Source organism: Ictalurus punctatus, chromosome 1 (genome assembly GCF_001660625.3).
Source record: "Ictalurus punctatus breed USDA103 chromosome 1, Coco_2.0, whole genome shotgun sequence".
In the NCBI taxonomy this organism is placed as follows: domain Eukaryota; kingdom Metazoa; phylum Chordata; class Actinopteri; order Siluriformes; family Ictaluridae; genus Ictalurus; species Ictalurus punctatus.
The window spans coordinates 8,788,680-8,809,500 of record NC_030416.2 but is presented as its reverse complement, the minus strand read 5'-3'; the positions used below and the strand labels follow the sequence as shown (position 1 = coordinate 8,809,500).

The window sequence follows — 20,821 nt, the reverse complement described above, 5'->3', positions numbered from 1 at the left end:
GTGCCGTGCAGCTCTGAGGGTCTGATTTATGTCAGTGCCAGGTAGCAAAAATGCTTGGTAAGAAAACTTGGGCTCAGGCGTCCACAATCGATCGCCGATCAGCCAATCTGCTCTCCTCCTCTCCCCCAGTTATACCAGCGGAAGCAGCAGCAGGAGTGCTACACTCCTCTTGCCTCTGCTGATGCTGAAGATTTACAGATGAAGCTGAATAAAGCGCTGAAACCACTTCGTTTATCCCGGTCAATAAGAGCCTCTGACTTTAGCCTGGGGTTAAAAAACAAACTCTGATTAGATCAGAAATGACAGATAAGAAACCATACTACTGATCATCTGGTCTTTCTTTTAAAAGTTCCAAGAGGATTAGAAATGAATTAATAATGATTGTAGGGGAAGTGTGGTGGTGGTGGTGGTGGTGTGTGTTGGGGAGGGGAACGATTGCAGGCAATTGGGCCGGTGAATGAGAGGAGTGGCATTAGATGGTGCTGAAAACACCACTGGATCTGCATGGTAATTTGCACAAAAGCTGCCATACATCTTAAATATTTGACAGTAAGGGAGAGGAGGAGATCAGTGAGTGAGAGATCAAAGAGAGAGATAGAGAGAGAGAGAGAGAGAGAGAGAGAGGGAGAGAGAGAGAGAGAGATGAATGAAAGGGAGGTGAGGATGAGAGAGATGAAACACTTTGCAGGCTGATTTTTCCAACATAAGCCATCTATTTTTCCTCCTCTAAAAAAATGCTGCTTCTCTCTTTCTCTCTTTCTGTAAATCTCTGCCCTCTCCTCCCACCCTCCATCACCGCACCGAAGTCGGGATTCTTTCCATCATCCATCTTTTGCTACAGCCCTCATCCTCGCTTGTCTCTCGCTCCATCTCACCCTCTTTGCCAACACACGCTGCCCAAATAACCATTGTATTTATCTCTATCAGTCCCTCCATTTTCCTTTCCTTTGTCTTGTTTTCTTGCTCCCTCTTTCAATATTTCATGCCACTGAGTGTGTCTATTCTGAGCTCTCTCTCTCTCTCTTACCAACTCCCTCTTTCCTCCCTGGTTTCAGAAAAAAAAACCTTTCTTTTCTCTCTTCATCTCTCTTTGTTTCCTCTCCCTATACATCTTAAGATCCTTCACTTCCTGTCTCTCTGTTCCATTTCACACCTAATGCTCTGCGTGTCCTCTCTCTTTCTTTCGGTCCTTCTTACACACACGCGTACTGACCATTTAGTCAGCTGCCTTGCATGCTATTAGCTACTGCACCCTTTGTCTAGCCATCGCTCTATCTCTCACTCTCTCTCTTTTAAACACGCACTATCCACTTATTCAGTTAGTTTGTTGCCTGCCATTAACCTGTGCTCTCTGTCTAATCAGCTCTTTGGTACATCTCTCTCTCTCTCTCTCATAGAGTATATAGTAATGTCTACTATGCATACCAATTCCCATATTTTGTCTAGTACACACACTAGGAGTGTAACTCATCAACACTATCTGTATCTGTTTAGTGCTCAAAATATTCATAGCTGTATCTGAATTCGGATTTCAACCTGAAGTAGGCGTGGCCTAAATTGGACTTAATATAGAAATATATGGAAATATAGATCCTATCACTCTGCCTCTGGAAACACTGAAAAAAATACTGATGACATCACTGGGATGACATGAGGTTCATATTGGAACATGAACACGAACATAAACACCTGCAGGATCCCAGTCCTTTAGTTCACCCTGTGCGGATCGTATTTGTATCTGTTTTTTTTTTTTTTTTTTATCCATTAGGGGCACATTACCATATTTGTTTACATTCCTAACATACGCACGTATGGAATGAAAATTATGCCAAAAGTACTGGACGTAACTTTTCAAGAAACGAACAAAAATATACAATGAAAATGTTTTGAAACTGAAAACAATAAACTCAGTGGTAAATATTTAACGTGGCTTTCAAATAAACAGTACTCTTTTGAACAGTTTTCTAAGCTTCCTTTTCGCTAGTCGTAGTTTATGAACGCGCTGCCAGAGTTGTCGTGTACATTTCGTTTATGCTCCCCAAGTTTACTTTCGTCATTCGGGCACAAACCACTAGTGTGGGCGGGGCTTAACAGCGATTTACGCTCATTGGCTAGTGATATTTGGATCGACGGCTCGAGCGTCCAGCTGAAGAGGAGGAAGATGATGACGACGATGCTCCGTGTATTCTGAGAGCTCATCTCTCCGTATGAGACTACCCAAATCTCAGAAATTAATTACAAACTAATATACTGACTGAGTAAGGAAGTAATTTCCACTACAAAGTATAAACACTATAACTATACAGAGAACCGCATTCACAAGACTGAGAGCTGCCGATCCAAATCTCACTAGCCAATGAGAGAAAATCGCTGTTAAGCCCCGCCCACACTTGCGGATGTAAATGAACATTTTTAAAAGCGTAAACATAATATCAAGCTGCGCATTCATAAACCATGATTAGCGACAAGGAAGCTTAGAAAACTGTTAACAAATAATGCTGTTTATTTGAAGGTTACATTTGTTACATTTTTTATGCTTTGTTATATATATATATTTTTTTTTTTTGCTTTGTTACATTTTTTCCACTGAGTTCACTGTTTGAGTGTTTTTCTTCTTTCTTATTGCATATTTTTGTTCGTTTCTTGAAAAGTTTTTCATAGCCTACTTATTACCATTATCAGAAAATGAAACATTACTATCCTGATGGGTGTGGTCTCAGCCAGGATGACTCCGCCCCCGTCTACAGGGAACAAAGGCTCACGAAATGGTTTGATGATGATGAAAATGATGTAAGTCATATACTATATCCTTCATAGTCAGCAGATTTCAGTCCAGTTGAACACCTATGGGAGATTTTGGACGGATAAAAACAATTAAATCGATAAAATAGTGTTCCTATAATAAAAGCCAGCAAAAAAGACTGAGGGAATATCTTTTGGAAGAATGTAGATCCTCCCTCTTGTACAGTTCGAGGTACTACTTGTAGAATCTAAGCCAAGGAGCACTGAAGCTGTTCTGATAGTCATGGTGGCCCAGCACCTAACTAACACATATTATGTTGGTTTTCCTTTCATTTGTCACAGGTTTTTATAGATAGAATATTCAGTATAAATTTTATTCTGTATATTTTTTCTTACATCAATCTTCCCCCAAAAACATTGTATTTAAAATGTTACTATTGTACTATATTCTAAATTTGCTCTTGTATCAATTGTGTACCGATACACACATACACACAGCTTCTTTTCTTTCTTTTTGCACCTCTTTCACTTTCCACCCAAGACTCCATAGTCTCTAACACCTCTGCCTTTTTTTCCCCTTTGCCACATCCTCCCTCTCTTTCTCTCTCCCTCTTCCTCTCGCTTTTGCCCTGCTCCCTCCCTCTCCTACGCGGGCTCTATCTTTGCCAGTGTTGTTTTAGGCACAGCAGTGGAAGGTAAACAGTGAGATTGAAAATTCATGTCAGTCAGTGGAGTGAAAGAGAGAGAGAGAAAAGGAGGGAGAGCGAGATATAGGGAGAGCAAGAGAATGAGGCAGGAGGGAGGCCAGAGGAGGGGGGTAGATGTCAGCACGGTTTACTAACACAACACTGAACACTTTGGGGAATGACAGCTAAGGGGAGAGAAAGAGAGAGAGAGAGAAAGAGAGAGAGAGAGAGGGAGGGAAGGAGAGAGAGAGAGAACGAGAGAGAGCGGGAGGGAGAGAGAAATCAGAAACAAAACTTATTTTAATAATTTCATGAGAGAACCGAATCTGCCGAAAGCCACAGCTGCGATTGTGAATTTATTTTAAAGGTCAGGTCGTTCACATGAATAAAAAAAATGCCTGTTTTTTTTTTTTTTTTTCCTCTAATCGCTCTGCTTGCTGGATGAATGCATCACTTTGTACTCTCCTCCACATCTCTGTGTGTCACACGGCTGTCTGAGAAAGGACTTCCTGTGTCAAGGGGTCAAGCCAGCCATGCCACCCTGCCTGTGATTTCCCTCGCAGCTGGTGCGTGGAGAAGACTCGGCTGGGGGAGTTTGGTATTAGGTTGAGCGTTATGAGGGCAGCAAGATTGGATTTGAGCGGAGGAAACGGGCTGTGTGACGGATAGGGCCGCGCCAAGCTAAATGTCATAAGGGCCGGTGTGCCGGCGGCCCCGGCTACGCCACAGGGGCTATTTTTCTTCATCTGCTATCGAGAGGGAAAAGCCCGATTGGATTGGGAAGCAGTGTTGCAAATGAAAGCTGCTTTATGAAATCTGACAAAGTCCCGCGCCCCACCCCCTAACGCCCCTTACCCCACCTCGTAGATATATGAAACGGTTTGTGTTGGGAAAATAAAGAAATGAAAAACAATGTGAAAGCCTTGACGACGTGGCGTTTTGCCATTCTTGGCTCAAACAAAGTGACTAAAGAGGCATTGGTGCGACTTTTGAAGGAAATTTACAAAGATACTTCATGTAGCCGTCTGGTTCAAATCAAGCGTACGTGCACGAGTGTGTACACGTGTGCACGTTAACGTTGTGAGAGGGTTTAAAAAAAAAAAAAAAAAAAAAAAAAATTCCCAGAAATGTACAAAATACATTTGCATGGGAGCTTCAAAGGTTTTTCTCCTGTCACCAAGATGGAGTGAAGCGTGAAAGCGGAAGAGAAATACTTTCTGCATTGGAATTAAAAAAAAAAGAGAGAGAAAGGGAGACAGAGAGAGAGAGAGAGAGAGAGAGAGAGAGATGGATGGCAGATGGATGAGTGTAAGACACACAAAGAAGTGACAGGTAGATCACGAGAGAGCAAGGGAGCTAGAGAAGGACAGAAATAGACTGCAAAAGAGTCAACGTAGCTTGACACAATGGGTGTAGGCAAAGACAGGGCCAGACAACAAAGACTAACAGAGAGAGAGAGAGAGAGAGAGAGAGAGAGAGAGAGAGAGAGAGATCTTCTGATATGCAGGTGACTGAGATAGGCAAAAAAAACATAAAAGAGGAAAAGACAGAGGGATTCCCCACTGACACCTCATCTCTCTCTCTCTATCCCCCTCTCTCTGTCTTCCACGCTCCCTCTCTCTTTTTCTCTCCATCGACTTTTCTTCTATTCCCTCCTTTTCTACCAATAAATCATTCTGACTTCTCTTTAACCAACTCATTCCCAGCAGGCAGGCAAGCAAACCGAAACTATCCCTCTTCTCTCTCTCCCTCTCTCTCTCTGCATCCCTTCATAAAAACAGCATCACCAGAGCAACATGCCCCGAGGTGACACAAGAGACAACAAGCCATCCTCAATGCAAAAATATAATGATGGGTAGTTGTGTGATTGTGTGTGTGTGTGTGTGTGTGTGTATGTGTGTGTGTGTGTGTGTGTGTGTGTGTGAGAGCGCGTGCACATGTGCTCTCCCTATCACAGGTGCATTAACCATCAATTCTACACCCTGCATGCAGATGAGTTGAGGAGCGCAGAGAGGAGAGAATCAATTTACTCGCCTAAGAGGATTTCCCATAATCACACTGTATTACACCAGACTTACCCTTGCTGAAGGGGCGGGGATGGGGTGTGCGTTTGAGAACCGCACTAAACGTTTGGGTGCAAAAAAAAAAAAAAATCAGTTTGGGCATATTATGGGTGCTAAAAGCAGAAGGATGTGGAATTGTGGGATGTAGACTGCTTAAAGGCCTGTTTTTAGAAAAGATGGCGTCGCTATCCATCCATCCATCCATCCATCCATCCATCCATTTTCTGTACCGCTTATCCTACACAGGGTCACAGGGGAGCCTGGAGCCTATCCGGGGACTTGGGGCATGAGGCTGGGGACACCTTGGATGCGGTGCCAACCCATCGCAGGGCACAATCACACACACCCATTCACACTCTATGGACAATTTGGCCAATCAGCATACAGTGCATATCTTTGGACTGGTGGAGGAAACCCCAGGTTTCGGATGAGACGTTAAAACCGAGGTCCTGACTCTCTGTGGTCAGTAAATATCCCAGGACACTTATAGCAAAAGAGTAGGGGTATAACCCTGGTGTCCTGGCGAAATTCCCCCACTGACCCTTCTCCATCCATCACGGCCCCCTAATAATCCGAATCTCTGAATTGGCTACATCACGCTCTCCTCTCCACTAATAGCTGGTGTGTTTTGAGCGTTCTGCTGCACGATGGCTGCTGTCACATCCTCCAGGTGGACGCTACACACTAGCGCTACTTGAGCAGACCCCCCCATCTCCCCATACTATGTAAAGCGCTTTGACTGTCTAGAAAAGCACTGTATAAACGCAACTGTAACTAACCGGGAAGAACATGCAAGCTCCACACACACAAGGTGGTGGTGGGAACCCTGGAGGTGTGAGGCAAACATGCAAACCATTAAGCCCTCTGATGGAGTCACTAGTTTAGATTGAAAAGAAAGTTACCATTAGGTTGCCATTGGTTACAATAGAGCGTATGGATATCTTTCTGAGCCTGTCTTCTCGTCTCGTCTTTAAGGTAGCTGATGCTGAAGAACGTGGGGGCTGCTTATAGCGGGCAGGGGGCGGAGCTACAAGGCGCACGAGCACTGCCTACCGAATCGCGAGAGACACAAAGAGAGAGAGAGAGAAAGAGAGAGAGAACTTGAGGCTAGTTGATGCTCGGGCCGGTTGGAGGGAGGCGAATAAAACTCGCACGAGGACCTGTTCTCGTCACATCTCCGTTAGTGTGAAACGTGCATCATATCGCGCATCAGATAGGCTAATCAAGCATCTTTCATATATATATGTATATATATAAAACAACAACAACAACAACAACGACGTCATAGTAAAATATAGTTATCAGACCGCGCAAACGGAGTCTCTTCGCCTCTGCGCCTTTGTTCACTTGTCTCCTGCTCGCGCGCAGCGTCGTCTCCTGCACTGTCCTCCGAGAGGACACTTTTTTTCCTCTCTTATCAATGTCAAGCATCCGGTCAGCGTAAGCTTTTTTTTTCTTTTTTTTTTTTTCCCGCGTCCATCCCGAAACGCCGGAGGAGGAGGAGGAGGAGGAAGGGGGTGTCTGTGCAGGATTGGTTTAAACGCAAAGGGAAGACATGGGGACGCGGTGCATGCCATGGATTCTGACTTACACGCCGCGTGCACAGTCCACGCGCATCAGCACCGTGGTCGCAGCTTGAGCGCGTGCTCCGTTTTCCTTTTCCCCCACACGTCCGGGATGGTGGTGTCAGTGCTGTGAGTGACGGGGAGCCGCACACACCGGATCGAGACGAACCGGACAAAACACTTGCACACAGAGAGAGAGAGAGAGAGAGAGGGAGAAAGAGAGAGAGAGACGGGTCGAAGGGAGACGTATTGATAAGAAGGGATTATGGCGCTCGCCGCGCTCGCGCTTTTTCTGCTCGCGCTCACCTGTGCGAACTTTTACCTGGCGCGCGCGAGCCGGCACGCGGTGCACTGGAACAGCTCCAATATCCAGTAAGTACTCTTTCATTGTAAACGAGTTTGTACACAACGGTGCCGGAGTTTAAACGACACCTTTCACTATAAACTACATGTTTTTTTTTTCAATTGGCATAAAATGTTTATTTGTTTGTTTTTCAACACAATACAGTGTTCTTCAATCTCTCTCTCTCTCTCTCTCTCTCTCTCTCTCTCTCTCTCTCTCTCTCTCTCTCGCGACCAGAAATATAAAAATGTTCAAGAAATAAATAATAAACATTTGAGCTGCCACTTTTTAAATTTTTTTCTTAAAGAAAAAGTTAAGACTGTTGCATTTTTGTTAACGTTATAAACCACCACACCATAGTGCATATATATCATTGTGCTTGTGTACACACACACACACACACACACACACACACACACACACACACACACACACACACATATATATATATATATATATATATATATATATATATATATATATATATATATATATCAGTGTGTGTGTGTGTGTGTGTGGGGATGATAAATTGCTTCATTACAAAAAGGTGTGTAGCAGCTTGAATAATGAATCCACAGAATTATTTGAGAGCTTTACTTCTATCTCGGCCTGTCATGTCAGTAATCTGTTATTCAGGCTGAACTCAGTGCTAAAATCTGCTCTATACTTCAACACGTGACTTTCTTCTGCATCCCCTATTAGACAGGACTGAGGGATTTTACAATATACCAGTGTGCCTCGTTCATGCTATTGCGCTTTACAGCCAAATGAAAACAAGAGGAAAGCTTTTCTCGCTTTGATCAACTACTAAAGGCGAAGAGCAACCATTACACACATACACTCACAAAAAAAAAAAAAAAACAAAAAAAATCACTGCCGGTTTATCTGATAAATCGGAATAGTCTAGTGTTATATGGAGTTATATCGTCCTATGTGGAAGTGTGAAGTTAGAGTAGATATCCTGTAAAAACAAAACAACACAATGTAGTCATCATCAATCTACTTATAAACATGATATCAGAGCGTACAGTTAGGATAAGTTTTTATGTTTCAACCTTGCGGCATGGCCCATTTCTACGGCTGAAGCCTTTCGAAGGGCAGAAGGTGAAAGAGCCACGGCGGCCATTTGTAAAATCGTTCTAAACTGAAGTGATGAAAAACGCTTACTATAACGCGCCGTCGAAATTGCTTGTTATTACTCTGAATGGAAAAACAACAGGGGAGGGAAAAAATATCAACATCAATATCTAAAGCCAAATTGCTGTTTGTTTGTTTTTGTTGTTTTTTTTGTTGTTAACGTTTATTGTTTTAACGATACAGTGTAAAGAAGAGCACAAAGCGTACTAAACACCCACACGTTGATACTTACTGAGCCGAGCATTTACACTTTTACACATTATTTGGAAACGTACACCTTTTAAGTTTTCTAACTCGGTCCGTAGCGTCACGGTGAGATGTATGGATCCACAGGGATCTGTGAAGAGCAGCCAGGAGGTTCGCGATTTCTAAAAAAAATAAAAAAAATTTTTTTTCTGAAAATCTGTAAATCACGACAAACATCATTACTCCATCAGATAGCCAAAATATTATTGTACGTGTTTAAATAATGTATCTGCCTTTTTTTTAGTCTGTCAAAAAAATGTATCTGTACTGACGGGGTCTGTGATTTTATTTATTTATTTAATTCATTATTTATTTGTTTATTTACAGTTGAACAGGTCCTGGACTGTAGAGGACGGTTGTATAGCAAAGTTTTTGCTAGTCTATTCAGTCTGTTTGTTATTTAACCATGACACTAATAGAGCTGTGTGTGATTAACCTATACGCAGAATTGGTGTACAGACCTATATCGGTAAATAAAAAAAGAGGAATGAGGTAAATCGTCTTTTTAAAAAAAAAAAAATTTAATCCAAAGTAGAAATGTGTTTCTACAGGAAAGATTGCTTAGTGAAGTACACTCAGTGCTGAACCAGACCAATGCCTGTATAGTCGCCTTTATAATTTTTATATATTTAACCATGACGCTAATAGAGCAATTTTTCAGCTTCTGAAATTATGTTTGTTCATTTAGAATTTTCCACTCGAACATATAGGGGGGGAAAAAAATCAGTGTTTTCGCTGTGGAGATTTCTGTCATGATCATGTCAAAATGGAGAATAGGCCTCAGGCGTAATAGGAATAATCGCAAATAGTAAATGAGTGATGGTCTGATGCCAAGCCACAGTTACCACGTTCATCCAGGCCACATACCAAAGTGGAACGAGCCATCCTGCCAAAACCCAGCCACAACCCAGCATTTATAAGCTCACATTTCAGGTATGTTGTCGACCAAAACACGCAACTTACTTAAAACTGAAAGGTCGCCCGAGCAGTCGATACGCTTGGTTGCGTTTGAGTTGTTTCTGGTGCCGATTCCAGATGCTGTGAAAACCTTAAATATGGCTGGGCCACTTGCCAGTGCCATAACTGACACCTCAGAAGTGAAGCACAGTGAAGCAAAGCCTGGGATCAGCTGTCGATGTTAAGCAAAGGTGCAGCACTCTAAAACTAATACTTAAAACACACAGATTTACGTATTTGTTAGCGTCTACTTTCTTTATTAGATCATATGTAGCACTGAAGTCCGGCTCATCTCATCTCATCTCATCTCATCTCATCTCATCTCACCTCTCTCTCTTCCTCCCTCAATCCCCTTTTCTCCAGCACACTGCTACTCCCTGGGAGTCTCCGTCTGTCTCTCCTCCTCTCTGTTCCCCTTCTTTCCTCTTTAGCCGTTTTTCACCGTGACCCCAATGTGTTAGCAGTGTGTCACCATTCTACAATTCCATCTTCTCTCCTTCTCTCCTCTCTCTCTCTCACACACACACGCACACTTGACATTCGGACAAGTTGAAATCACTTCAAGCCGAGCATGTCTTATATAAAAATTCACTTACGGATCTTTGTGTCTTTGTGTACGTAAATGTAAATGTAAAGCCGTGCACCGTCTCGGTCTCTTTCCTAAACGTGTAAGAAAAAACGCAGGTATCGCCCTAGTTTGCAGGTGGTTCTGGCCACACCGTTAACGCAGTAGCCCGGGGCAGAATACAAATTTAGATGAAAATCATGATCAAATTAAATACATATGCTCCAGCTGAGCAGAGGGGCCGTGCCATGGGATCGGAGGGACTCTTACTTAATATCTTTCTCCCGTTCACAGCCCAGAGGATAGACATCGATGTTAAAGGGCAAGATTTTCAGTTGAACATTTTTGCACCATATTTCCGACAAAGTCACCAACCCAGATTTATTTGAGTGTGCATTATAGTTTTCATCAGCTTGGATCTCCGGTGTTAGCTCATCAGCTATAAGGAAAATTTGTACGTATACAGTTTCGTTAGCATATTATTTATACTATATATTGTTCCCACATTCAATGCCACAATTATAATCGGTTTAATTTATACGATTTCAGCATTATTATAATTGTTATTATTATTATTATTATTATTACCACCGTATGTTATTCTATTATTACTCGTCACACTGTTGGAGATGACCCCAATACAATCTTGCCTGGTTTCTGCTTTAAATCGTAAAAGATTTAAAAATTCAGTTCAGTTCAGCGCCAAATTCTAACACATCAGTCAGTCATTAATGTCTTTAAACGTCCAGAATCAAGAACCCAAATCAGAGTACGTCTCTTTAGAGTGTTTAGAATAGATCTTTCACAAGACAGTGCGTTTCTCAGAAGTAAATATGGACACAGCGGCATCCTTAAAGTCTAATTTTCCACCTTTAATCATTTTAAAAGTTACACTTTTAAAGTGTTATTTTCACAAGTTATACACAAGGTACAAAATACGTACTCGTAAAGGCACCACGTCAGCAACAAGGAAAAGTACGGTTTAATACCCTTGTTTCTGAGTAAAATGAATTCATTGGCTGTATAATTAAAGGCAGCTCTTAAGATAATAGCAAGCAGTATTACTTTACACTTCAGCATCATGCTGGATTCAGATTCAGAACATGCAGCTTGGATTCAGCTTGCACAATGTCGAAGCTTTACAGCACTGGCGTAAAAATCTAATCGCGATCAAACTACAGACGCACCAGACGTCTCGAATGTTACTTAAAAATAAATAGATAAATAAAAACTTTTTTAAAATGCTTACATGTTAGTCATTTTTATTGCCTGTTTATTTTATTGTCCGTTTTATTGCTGGATATTTAACATTAAACTTAACACACGGCAGCGCTCAACCGTTTTACGAGAAAACAAGAGAGCATGGCTGCGTCCAAAACCGTGTACTTACCTACTATATAGTACCCGAGATACACATATTTCATGTGCTATATAGTCGGTAAGTACGCGGCTTGGGATGCAGCCGTTTGCCGTCAAACGGTTGAGCGCTGCCGTGTGCGTACGTGTCCTGTCGCAAAATGCGGTGAAAACTCCCACATGATGTTAGTAGTGTGATTAAGGTGTGTACGTGTCTGTAACGCACGTCGATAACGCGACTAAAACAGGAATACTCCACACGTCTTAATTCCATTTGTGTTTACTTCGAGTATGACTTTAGCCGGATTAAGGTCATCAATAATCGCTGTTTACATGCTAGTGTCTTAATCAGGTTAATATCAGAATCTTGTTGTCAATGTAAACGTACTGAGAGAGAGAGCTAGGTCTTAACACAAAGTTCATATGAAGCTGGGCGATATGCAAGAACTGTAGCATGAAAAAAGAAAGAAGTAGTAACTTTTGTTGTTAATACCATTTGCTTGCAAATGTTGCTTTATATCATTGGCTTAACAATCTAATTCAAATGGCATACACACCACAGTTCTTGAGTATTACATTTTGTTTTACCTTTGTTCCATTTACATTCTTATCGTGACCCATTTTTTACCACCTACGAGCGGACGTGTCGAGGAACACATTGGCCATGTCAAGGAATGAATGTAAATGGAGAGGAGGTGTTGTTCAGGGATTTAGAGATGAAAAGTTTGAGTTTTCAGTGACTCGGGTCGTTTGAATCCATTGATTCGTTCAACAGTTATTATTTTTCACACAAGTACAGATTACTATTACATGCCGAAACCGTCCAGCTTTAGTCCCGAGCCAGAACTTTTGCTAATTCGCGCCCGCACTATAGGTGGCGTCGACCGAGAACGCACTTCACGCCTGCACATTAGGTGGCGCAACCCGCTATTCAGCTGATCGGCCTATCGTCTTTGACCGCTGGGAAGAAGAATCACTTAAATGTTGGCATGTTGAAAAAACAAGACACGCAAATTTTTAAGAAGTACAGAAAAAGAAAGAATGGATTTGAAAAAGTTCTCTGTTCTCAGACACCAACGATAACAAGAACTCAACATCCGCTGAGTCGCTTCTCTCTTCCAGAATACTTTTCGTCGGTGTTTACACTGGTTTTCAAAACAGTTTTCTGTGCTATAGCGCCACCTATCTCGCCCTTTTGTGCAACAGCAGCGCATGATCTAAGGCTCAAATGTAATTGGACGGTGTGTTTCATCGTGGGGCAAAAAATCCACACTGCACAGAAAATAGATCTCGCTTTGTCGCGCCGTGTCCGGTGTGAATATCTCCATAGGGATCTATAGTCCTGATTCAAGAGCATCATCGCGTCATACATTCACTTCGCTTAATCGCGCTCAGTGTGAAAGGCCCTTCAGGCCTAATTATTTATTTTTTTAAACCTGAATGATACTCGTTGAACTCATCTAATCCGCTGAACAAAAGAGAGGTGTGAATCTCAGGCTTGACCAAAAGACTCAAGAACATGAGGAGAAGACAAGGTTATGCACACACACACACACACACACACACACACACACACACACACACTCGCAAATATGACTTACACAAATCATAAATGTTTCAAAATACCCCGAACGATAAGATAGAGCTTAAAAAATTCATGCCGGAAAGATTTGTTGATTCACACACTGACCTGCTGAATGTGAGAGAAGCAAAGCTTGGTCACGATTGAGAGATTTGTTAATTTAAATGCCGAGCCGTGGAGACGAGTCACGGTCTGCGAGTCGGGTTTTGGCACAATTCACAGATGCTTAAAATTTTTTTTTTAAAAACGCAGGAAGATACACATGTTATGTAAATCACAGTAAAACCACTACTTAATAATCATAAAGTCGGTTGTTGATTTGAAGTTGAATTTTTTGATTTACAGTTATGAAGTCTGCCAGCAGCAACTGACCTAGGAACGAAAAATAATCCGATATGAACCCGATTAAGACGATACTCTGATTAAGAAACTAGCATGTAAACAGCGATTATCAATGACCTTAATCTGATTAAAGTCCTACTCGAAGTAAACACAAATGGAATTTAGACATGTGGAGTACTCCTGTTTTAGTCGCATTATCGAAGTGCATTACAGACATGTACACACCTTAATCACACTATTAACACCGTGTGAGAGTTTTCACCGCATTTTTCGACAGGAAGCGTACGCACACGGCAGTGCTCAACCGTTCGACGGCAAACGAGAGAGCACGGCTGCGTCCCAAACCGCGTACTTACCTACTATATAGTAGGTGAAATACATGTATATAATATATATTAGGTAAGTACACGGTTTGGGACGCAGCCCACGGCTTCAAGCAGTCATCTATTAGCACGTACAGCATGATAAATCATTAACTGCACTTGAAGCGTTCGTAAAAATTGAAATAAAAACACACAAAACTGTATACGGTTCCATAACGAAGACGAGCTGTTGGTTGGTACGTGAAATTCTGAAGGGAACGTCGGACGGCGTGGCGCGGTGACGTGATGACGTGACGTTAATCGATCTATGTTCTATAACACGTAAAACAGGAACATGAAAGGAGTATTCTAAAAGCGACTCATGTAAACACCTTAATCACAATATTGTCTTATTCAGAATAAGTCATTTACAAACTAAACGTCTAGGGAAAGAAGAGCTTTCACATATTAATACCAAATAAAATTTTATTTTATACTACCTAGCTTAGATCAGTCTATACATGATTTCGTGGAGTTTTCTGTCATTGTTGCGGCCCTAAAAATAGTTGTTTTTTCTCAAAATTCGGGATGCAAATATTTTGCGCGAGTTTTTTTTTTGGTGCTTTTTTTTTCTTTTTTTTTTTTTTTGCAGAAAACTATACTTTGGAATTGGCAAAATTGCAGGAAAATGTTTTTCACAGTGATGTTTGTTGGTAAATGAGACCTTTCAGCTGTACTCATGTTCGACGCACGTTCACCGAAGAGGTCTGAAAATCTGACGTACATTTGAAAAAATTGCGAGCTGCCCCGAACGTTACTCTTCGGTCAAAATGATCGTTTTTTTTGTTTTTGTTTTTTTAATTAATTAATTAATTTATTTTTTTTGCGGGAGAGTCACTTTAAAAGCGAGGATCGTCAGATTCAAAACCCTGAGCGTTTGCTACTTAAGGGAAATGCATGTTGTTAAAATGCATGTGATGTAAACAAGAGTGCCTCATTAAGTTTCAGTGTAGTATACAGTTCATTAACAAATACCGTTTTAAGACGGAGACAGAAGCGGCGCCGTGCACGGAAGCAGTTTTGTCTGTTATCTGCTCCGAGCGCTTTGTACGATGGGACAGATTAGCGCAAAAACTATCCACTCTGCACGCTTCATTTGTTTCACAAATGGAGCACATTATGCAAGTCTGTTTACTATACTACATTTGTTTTTAACTTATTTCACTATGAACAGCACTAGACAGTAATGTATACTAAAGAACTGCCTAGAATAATGCATTTGTATGTGATTTGAAACATAACTAATGACAGTGAACATGCAACTGATGCCTTCACCACTTTTAAATATCAACCCAATGAAGGTTCGCATCAATATTATGTATTGCCGGAGCGTTCTTGATTCGTAGACGGGTTTTTCAGACCCTCATTAATTCAGAAGGACTCGAGGCTGCCGTAAATCTCACCTGCACTCTAATTTCATTGCTTGTCGAATATAAATAATCGCACTCCTTTTTTGCTCTGAGAAGAAGCTTTTTCCGAGGAAAAAATCATTAGCTTTTTAATCTGTTGTTCATCCCAATCCAAACACATGCTATAACCTAATGGAGCTAGCTCTAATTACGCTAGGTCAGATACGTCTCTGTGTGAAGTCTTTCTCTCTCTCGATGGCTACCAAACGCAGAAACTCAGACTCTGCAACAGCGCAATAACATTACCCACCATATCGAGTTTGCGGAAATAGCATCAATAAAATGAGAACGGGAAAATTTGGGTTATGGTAAATGGTGCACTTATATAGCGCGTTTATCCAAAGCGCTTTACACTGTGTCTCATTCACCCATTCACACTCACACACCAATGGTAGCAGAGCTGACATGCAAGGCGCTAACTTGCCATCGGGAGCAACTTGGGGTTCAGTGTCTTGCCGAAGGACACTTCGGTATGTGGAGTCATGTGGGCTGGGAATCGAACCTCCAACCCTACGATTAGTGTACAACCCGCTCTACCACCTGATCCACAGCCGCCCCAGATCTGTCCACATATATTCATACATTCCGTTCTTTGAGTTTCGGGTCAGTGTGTAAGCAGTAGGGATGGGGCGAGATCTTATCATTTGCGAAATTCTCCCCACAATAAGAATCAGTCTTCCCGTGATAATAACGATAAAGCCTTGTTCATGATGGATTTCTGTGTGGGAGCCATTCGCAGCTCACGCGCGGTACGGTCGGAATGCAGACCTGAAGCCGAGGAGGAGTTCATCGCTAGACGCCGAGCTACCTCTACAATCTGGAACTGGTTTGGTTACAGAAAAAAAAAAAGTTGTATTTTTGCCCACATCCCCCTGCATGGAGGAATGACTAGTAGAGTGCGTCCAAAATGAGGGAGTCAAAAATATTTCGGGTGTCTTTGATCGGGTGAAAAAAAATTAAAATGAACAGCTAGAGCATAATCGATGGAAATATTTGAATCAGTATTTTGGAAAAAGTTGTCAGGTAACAGTTGATACCGTGAATCTGTGTCACCATGACAACCCCGATACTGACATTGTAACATGAAAATAAGGAGAAGCAAGATAATAAACAAACAAACAAATAAAAATAGTTCATCATAAATAGATCATTATTAAATGTTGGAGTATCTTATTTTCTTCCATGGGGGCGGCTGTGGCTCAGGTGGTAGAGCGGGTTCTCCACTAATCGTAGGGTCGGCATTTAGATCAGTATTCGTGTTTCTGAGGCTCTCAAGACTGCATGTAGCTGTCACTCGTAGCCAAAAACAGTGGTGCACGGTGCTATATTTATATCGTCACTGATATCGTTATCGCAATAAAATACAAGAAAATATCGTGATATAGATTTAAGCCTATATTGGCCCATCCCTAGTAAGCCGCGAAGTAGACATCTGGCTTTAAAAGACCTCACCGAGAAGCCAGCGTTAGTCTTCGCGCTAAAGACGCGGCACAGCGGGCGCACAACGGGACGTGAAATTTAATTAGGCATAATCGACTTTAATAAGATGTCTACAGGATTATGTAGTCGCACTCTGCCGGATCAATGATAGGAGGGGAATTTCAGTCAAAAACCTCAGCAGGTAGATCGCGAGGTCGATATTTCAGTAATGGAAGTCAGAAAGGCATGCGCTCATCAAAATGCTAAATTCATCTCCGCGTTGTTGAGAGGCCTTGTTTAAAGAGCAGGACTGCTGCAAGTGATACAGTTAGGAGGATTTGTCGGGAAGAGGGAAATTATTTAGGTTGACGCTTGATTAAGTTCTAGGTTGACACTTTTTTTTTTTTTTTTTGAAAGCGATTTGTAAGGGAAGCGCGGATGTCGGAATTAAAGTGTGAACCAGCGTTTCCAAATCAGAGTCGGTATTATTGGTATAAATAATATTTGGAATTTGACTTGGCAGCTGATATGGGTGAAATTTTGAGACATGGTTGTTGTTGTTTTTTTTTTTTTACGGTATTAATCAACCATATAAAAGTGCAAGAAGCCCTTGGTGACAATTAAAGGAAATATTTATTACATTGTGGGTATTTATCACATTGTTGTTATAAGCTGAGAGAGAGAGAGAGAGAGAGAGAGCGAGAGAGAGAGTGGCTGAGAGGAAAGGTGGCACACTGAGCCAAAAAAACAACAACAACAAAAACACTAATCGAACCAGTACAATAGTGTTCAGGGCTGCTAAGCCAAACATAGTGTTGATTTATTTAGTTCAGGTTCTTCTGGAGGTTTGATAACCGCTGTTTATGATAAGGTCATGGACATGCTAGGACTGGCAGCAGAGTTAGCAATGTAGCGCGTTTACAGCAGTAACAGATTACACAGCCGAAGGCTTTTCGGGGTTGCCCACATCCCCTGCATGGAGGAATGACTTGTAGTGTGCGTCCAAAGCGAGGGAGTGCAAAAATATCCGGGGTGTCTTAGCCATAATGAATTTGATCAGGTTTAAAAAAAATGAAAAAGGAACAGCTAGAGGATAATCGCTGGAAATATTTGAATCAGTATTTTGGAAAAAGTTGCCAGGTAACAGTTGATACCGTGAATCTGTGCCACCATGACAACCCCGATACTGACATTGTAACATGAAAATAAGGAGAAGCAAGATAATAAACAAACAAACAAAAATAGTTCATCATAAATAGATCATTATTAAATGTTGGAGTATCTTATTTTCTTCTATGGGGGCGGCTGTGGCTCAGGTGGTAGAGCGGGTTCTCCACTAAAAGTAGGGGCGGCGGTTCGATTCCTTGGGCAAGATGCTGAACCCCAAGTTACTCCTGATGGTGTGTGTGTGTGTGTGTGTGTGTGTGTGTGTGAGAGAGAGAAAGAATTTTAAAAATTTTATTTTTTTTTAAAAGCGCTATATAAGTGCAGATCACATTTAAAAACTCTTTATTGAATACCGTGCTATTCAAAAATTTATTTAAAAAATATATACATTTGACATAAATGATAAAATGAATATATGCAGCGATAAATACATAAATGAATCATTATATTGTGAAATAATTCAAGAATAAATAATGATTGTAACAGATTATTCCATTCCATTCCAACATTTCAGTTTTTTGAAATTCTGACATTTTTACTTCATAATAACAGGTTTTTATTTTAAAATAGCTTTAAAAATATATATATTTTTTGAAGCCTACATTTATTTCATAATGCCCTTTTTCATTTCATAAAGAGACTTTTATTCCATAGTGACACGTTTATTTCATTCTGGGACTGAACCTGTTCACTGATTGGCTAATCCATTGCTATCGATTATTTATCGATCATTTCTAGCACGAAACTACGTGCTGGTGAAGTTGTGTGGCAAAGTTATGCCAACTTTAAGGCAGATGGAACCACATGGAAGACCCCAGTGAGCTATGAAATGCGATGCTTTCTTTAGAGGACCAAATAGATAGATAAAAGATGATTTACCAGCTGATGTTTCGAATCATATGAGCATTTGTTCGAAATTCTTAAGCGGATACGCGCTCTTTAAGATATAGACGTTAAGGATGACGTTTCCATTAGCTTGAGACTGGCTGAGCAGCGGGTACGTGTTGAAGATGCCCATGAGGATAGCCTCCTCAAGCACTGGCGTGGGACGTGTGCCTCTGGAAATTTTGGATCATATGCTTAGACATTTGTGTTGACTTGAGAAATTGCAGATTTGTTTGGTGTGTCAGCCAGCATGACTCATAGGAGAATGGCGTGATGGGGAATGTTGCGTGAGCAACCAATGATCTTCTCTCACCGTGCCCCACTGGTGCTGACTGACACGTTACAACAATCCTAATGAACTACATGTAGCATTATGAAACGAAGAAGGACATTATGAAATAAAAGTAGTCTTTTGATGAAAGCCATTTTGAAATCAAATATAATTGTTATGAAATGAAAACAAACAGAAATCCATGGTCAGGAGTAGTCCAAGGCAGGAAAATGAGCCGTGATCTCTGGGTGGGAGGGATGGAACACTCTCTGTCTATCTCTCTCTCTCTCGTCTGTCAATCACAGCGACGACAGCCAATTGTCAGCACCTGTGAGCTCATGTATGTGAAAGAGGGTGGATAGCGCTCCCCGCCTCCTCCCCCCCGTAGTTCGAAAACACAGTGTTGGCCGGCTTTACGTGTCTTGCAAGAAACACGGTAGGTAGCTGGTCAGATGAAAGGGAGAATTATGGAGAAAATGGTGTTTAGGCGGAGGACAGTAAACACTGAAATGTAACACTTATAGTGAAAACAATTCTGATGAACTCTTTTTTTTCTTTTTTTAGAACAGTGAGTTCAGTTTAATTAATTTCTTGAAATATTTCACACTGGATTGACTTTCCATTAACAGTAGGAGCAAAACACAGTACAGTACAGTACAGTACAGTGTATGCCAGAGTAAGTAGTGGAGGGTATCACAGCATGCCGAGACTTTAGCATAGTAAAATGCATGAATAATAGGCGCTGGAATGTTTTGTATGCTTTATGTTATCTATAGTCTATGTGTGTGTGCTTTCTCTCGCTAACTATATTCCAGTCGTGATGACACACTCTTACCTCAGCTTGCCCTAGTTACACCGTGCACAGAGAAGCGAGAGAGCGAGAGAGAGAGCGAGAGAGACAGAGAGAGAGAGGAAGGCATTGTGTCCACGTATAACTGCGCTGTTGGGTGTTTGTATGTGGATAAGCCTTATTTTTCTTCCCTCGTTCATGCCATTTGTCCAATCAATAAGTAATCTACCATAGTAGTGTAACACAACGAGTAGGCACGGATGCGACCGAGATCCAGTAATTAAAGGTTTACTCGAAAAAGGCTTGGGAGTGGGTTATGAAAACCGCACACAAAGACCTAAAAAAGATTGCACCTTTTCAGCTCTAATAGGAGCGCCGTCTGTCATTTTTTTCCAGTGAAAGAAGCCTCCCTACTCTCACTTCCTTCTCACTGTTTGACAGCTATTATTCACACTACAGCTCCATTAACACGTCTTTATCCATTTCGGCGTTCCGCATTGCGAGTCTCGAAACGGCGTGTGATAACGAGCTGCTTCCTCTCAGGTGCGCACGTGCGACGTCCGTTTCTGGCTCCGTGTCGTTCCATTGGGTCTTCACTCGTATTTTCGGACCGAGAAACGTTTCTCGGTTCCGTGTGAGGGCTGTGATATTTCATTAGCTCGATCGATTCTTCACTTAATCACTTCCGCACCGTTGTTCTGAGAGCATTTGGATGTAAATCAGGCCATTAGAAGCACGCGCAGTACAGAGAATCAGTACTATTTGGAACGGAACGATTTCAGTTCATCCTCGTCGCTCGAAAATGTTCTGTATTTCCTGACATAATTCGTGTTTTGTGTCATACTGCAGCATTCAGCATCCTGACAGACGAGGATGATTAGCTCAGCACTGGCGAGAAGGTCAGGGAAATTCTCGAAATGATGAGCGATGTAAG

At 41.6% G+C, this 20,821-nt stretch overlaps 1 protein-coding gene across 6 annotated transcripts in view; it reads left to right on the top strand.

The window, feature by feature from the left end:
- Positions 1–6,359: 6,359 nt before the first annotated feature.
- The window catches only part of efna3b (ephrin-A3b), a 105,524-nt gene continuing 91,062 nt past the window's right edge, over positions 6,360–20,821 (top strand). For all 6 annotated transcript variants that reach the window (XM_047154620.2, XM_017450567.3, XM_017450492.3 and 3 more), the window contains exon 1: positions 6,360–7,428. In XM_047154620.2, coding sequence (XP_047010576.1) covers positions 7,322–7,428 — 107 coding nt within the window. In that variant the 5' untranslated portion in view covers positions 6,360–7,321. The remainder of the gene's footprint in view (positions 7,429–20,821) is intronic.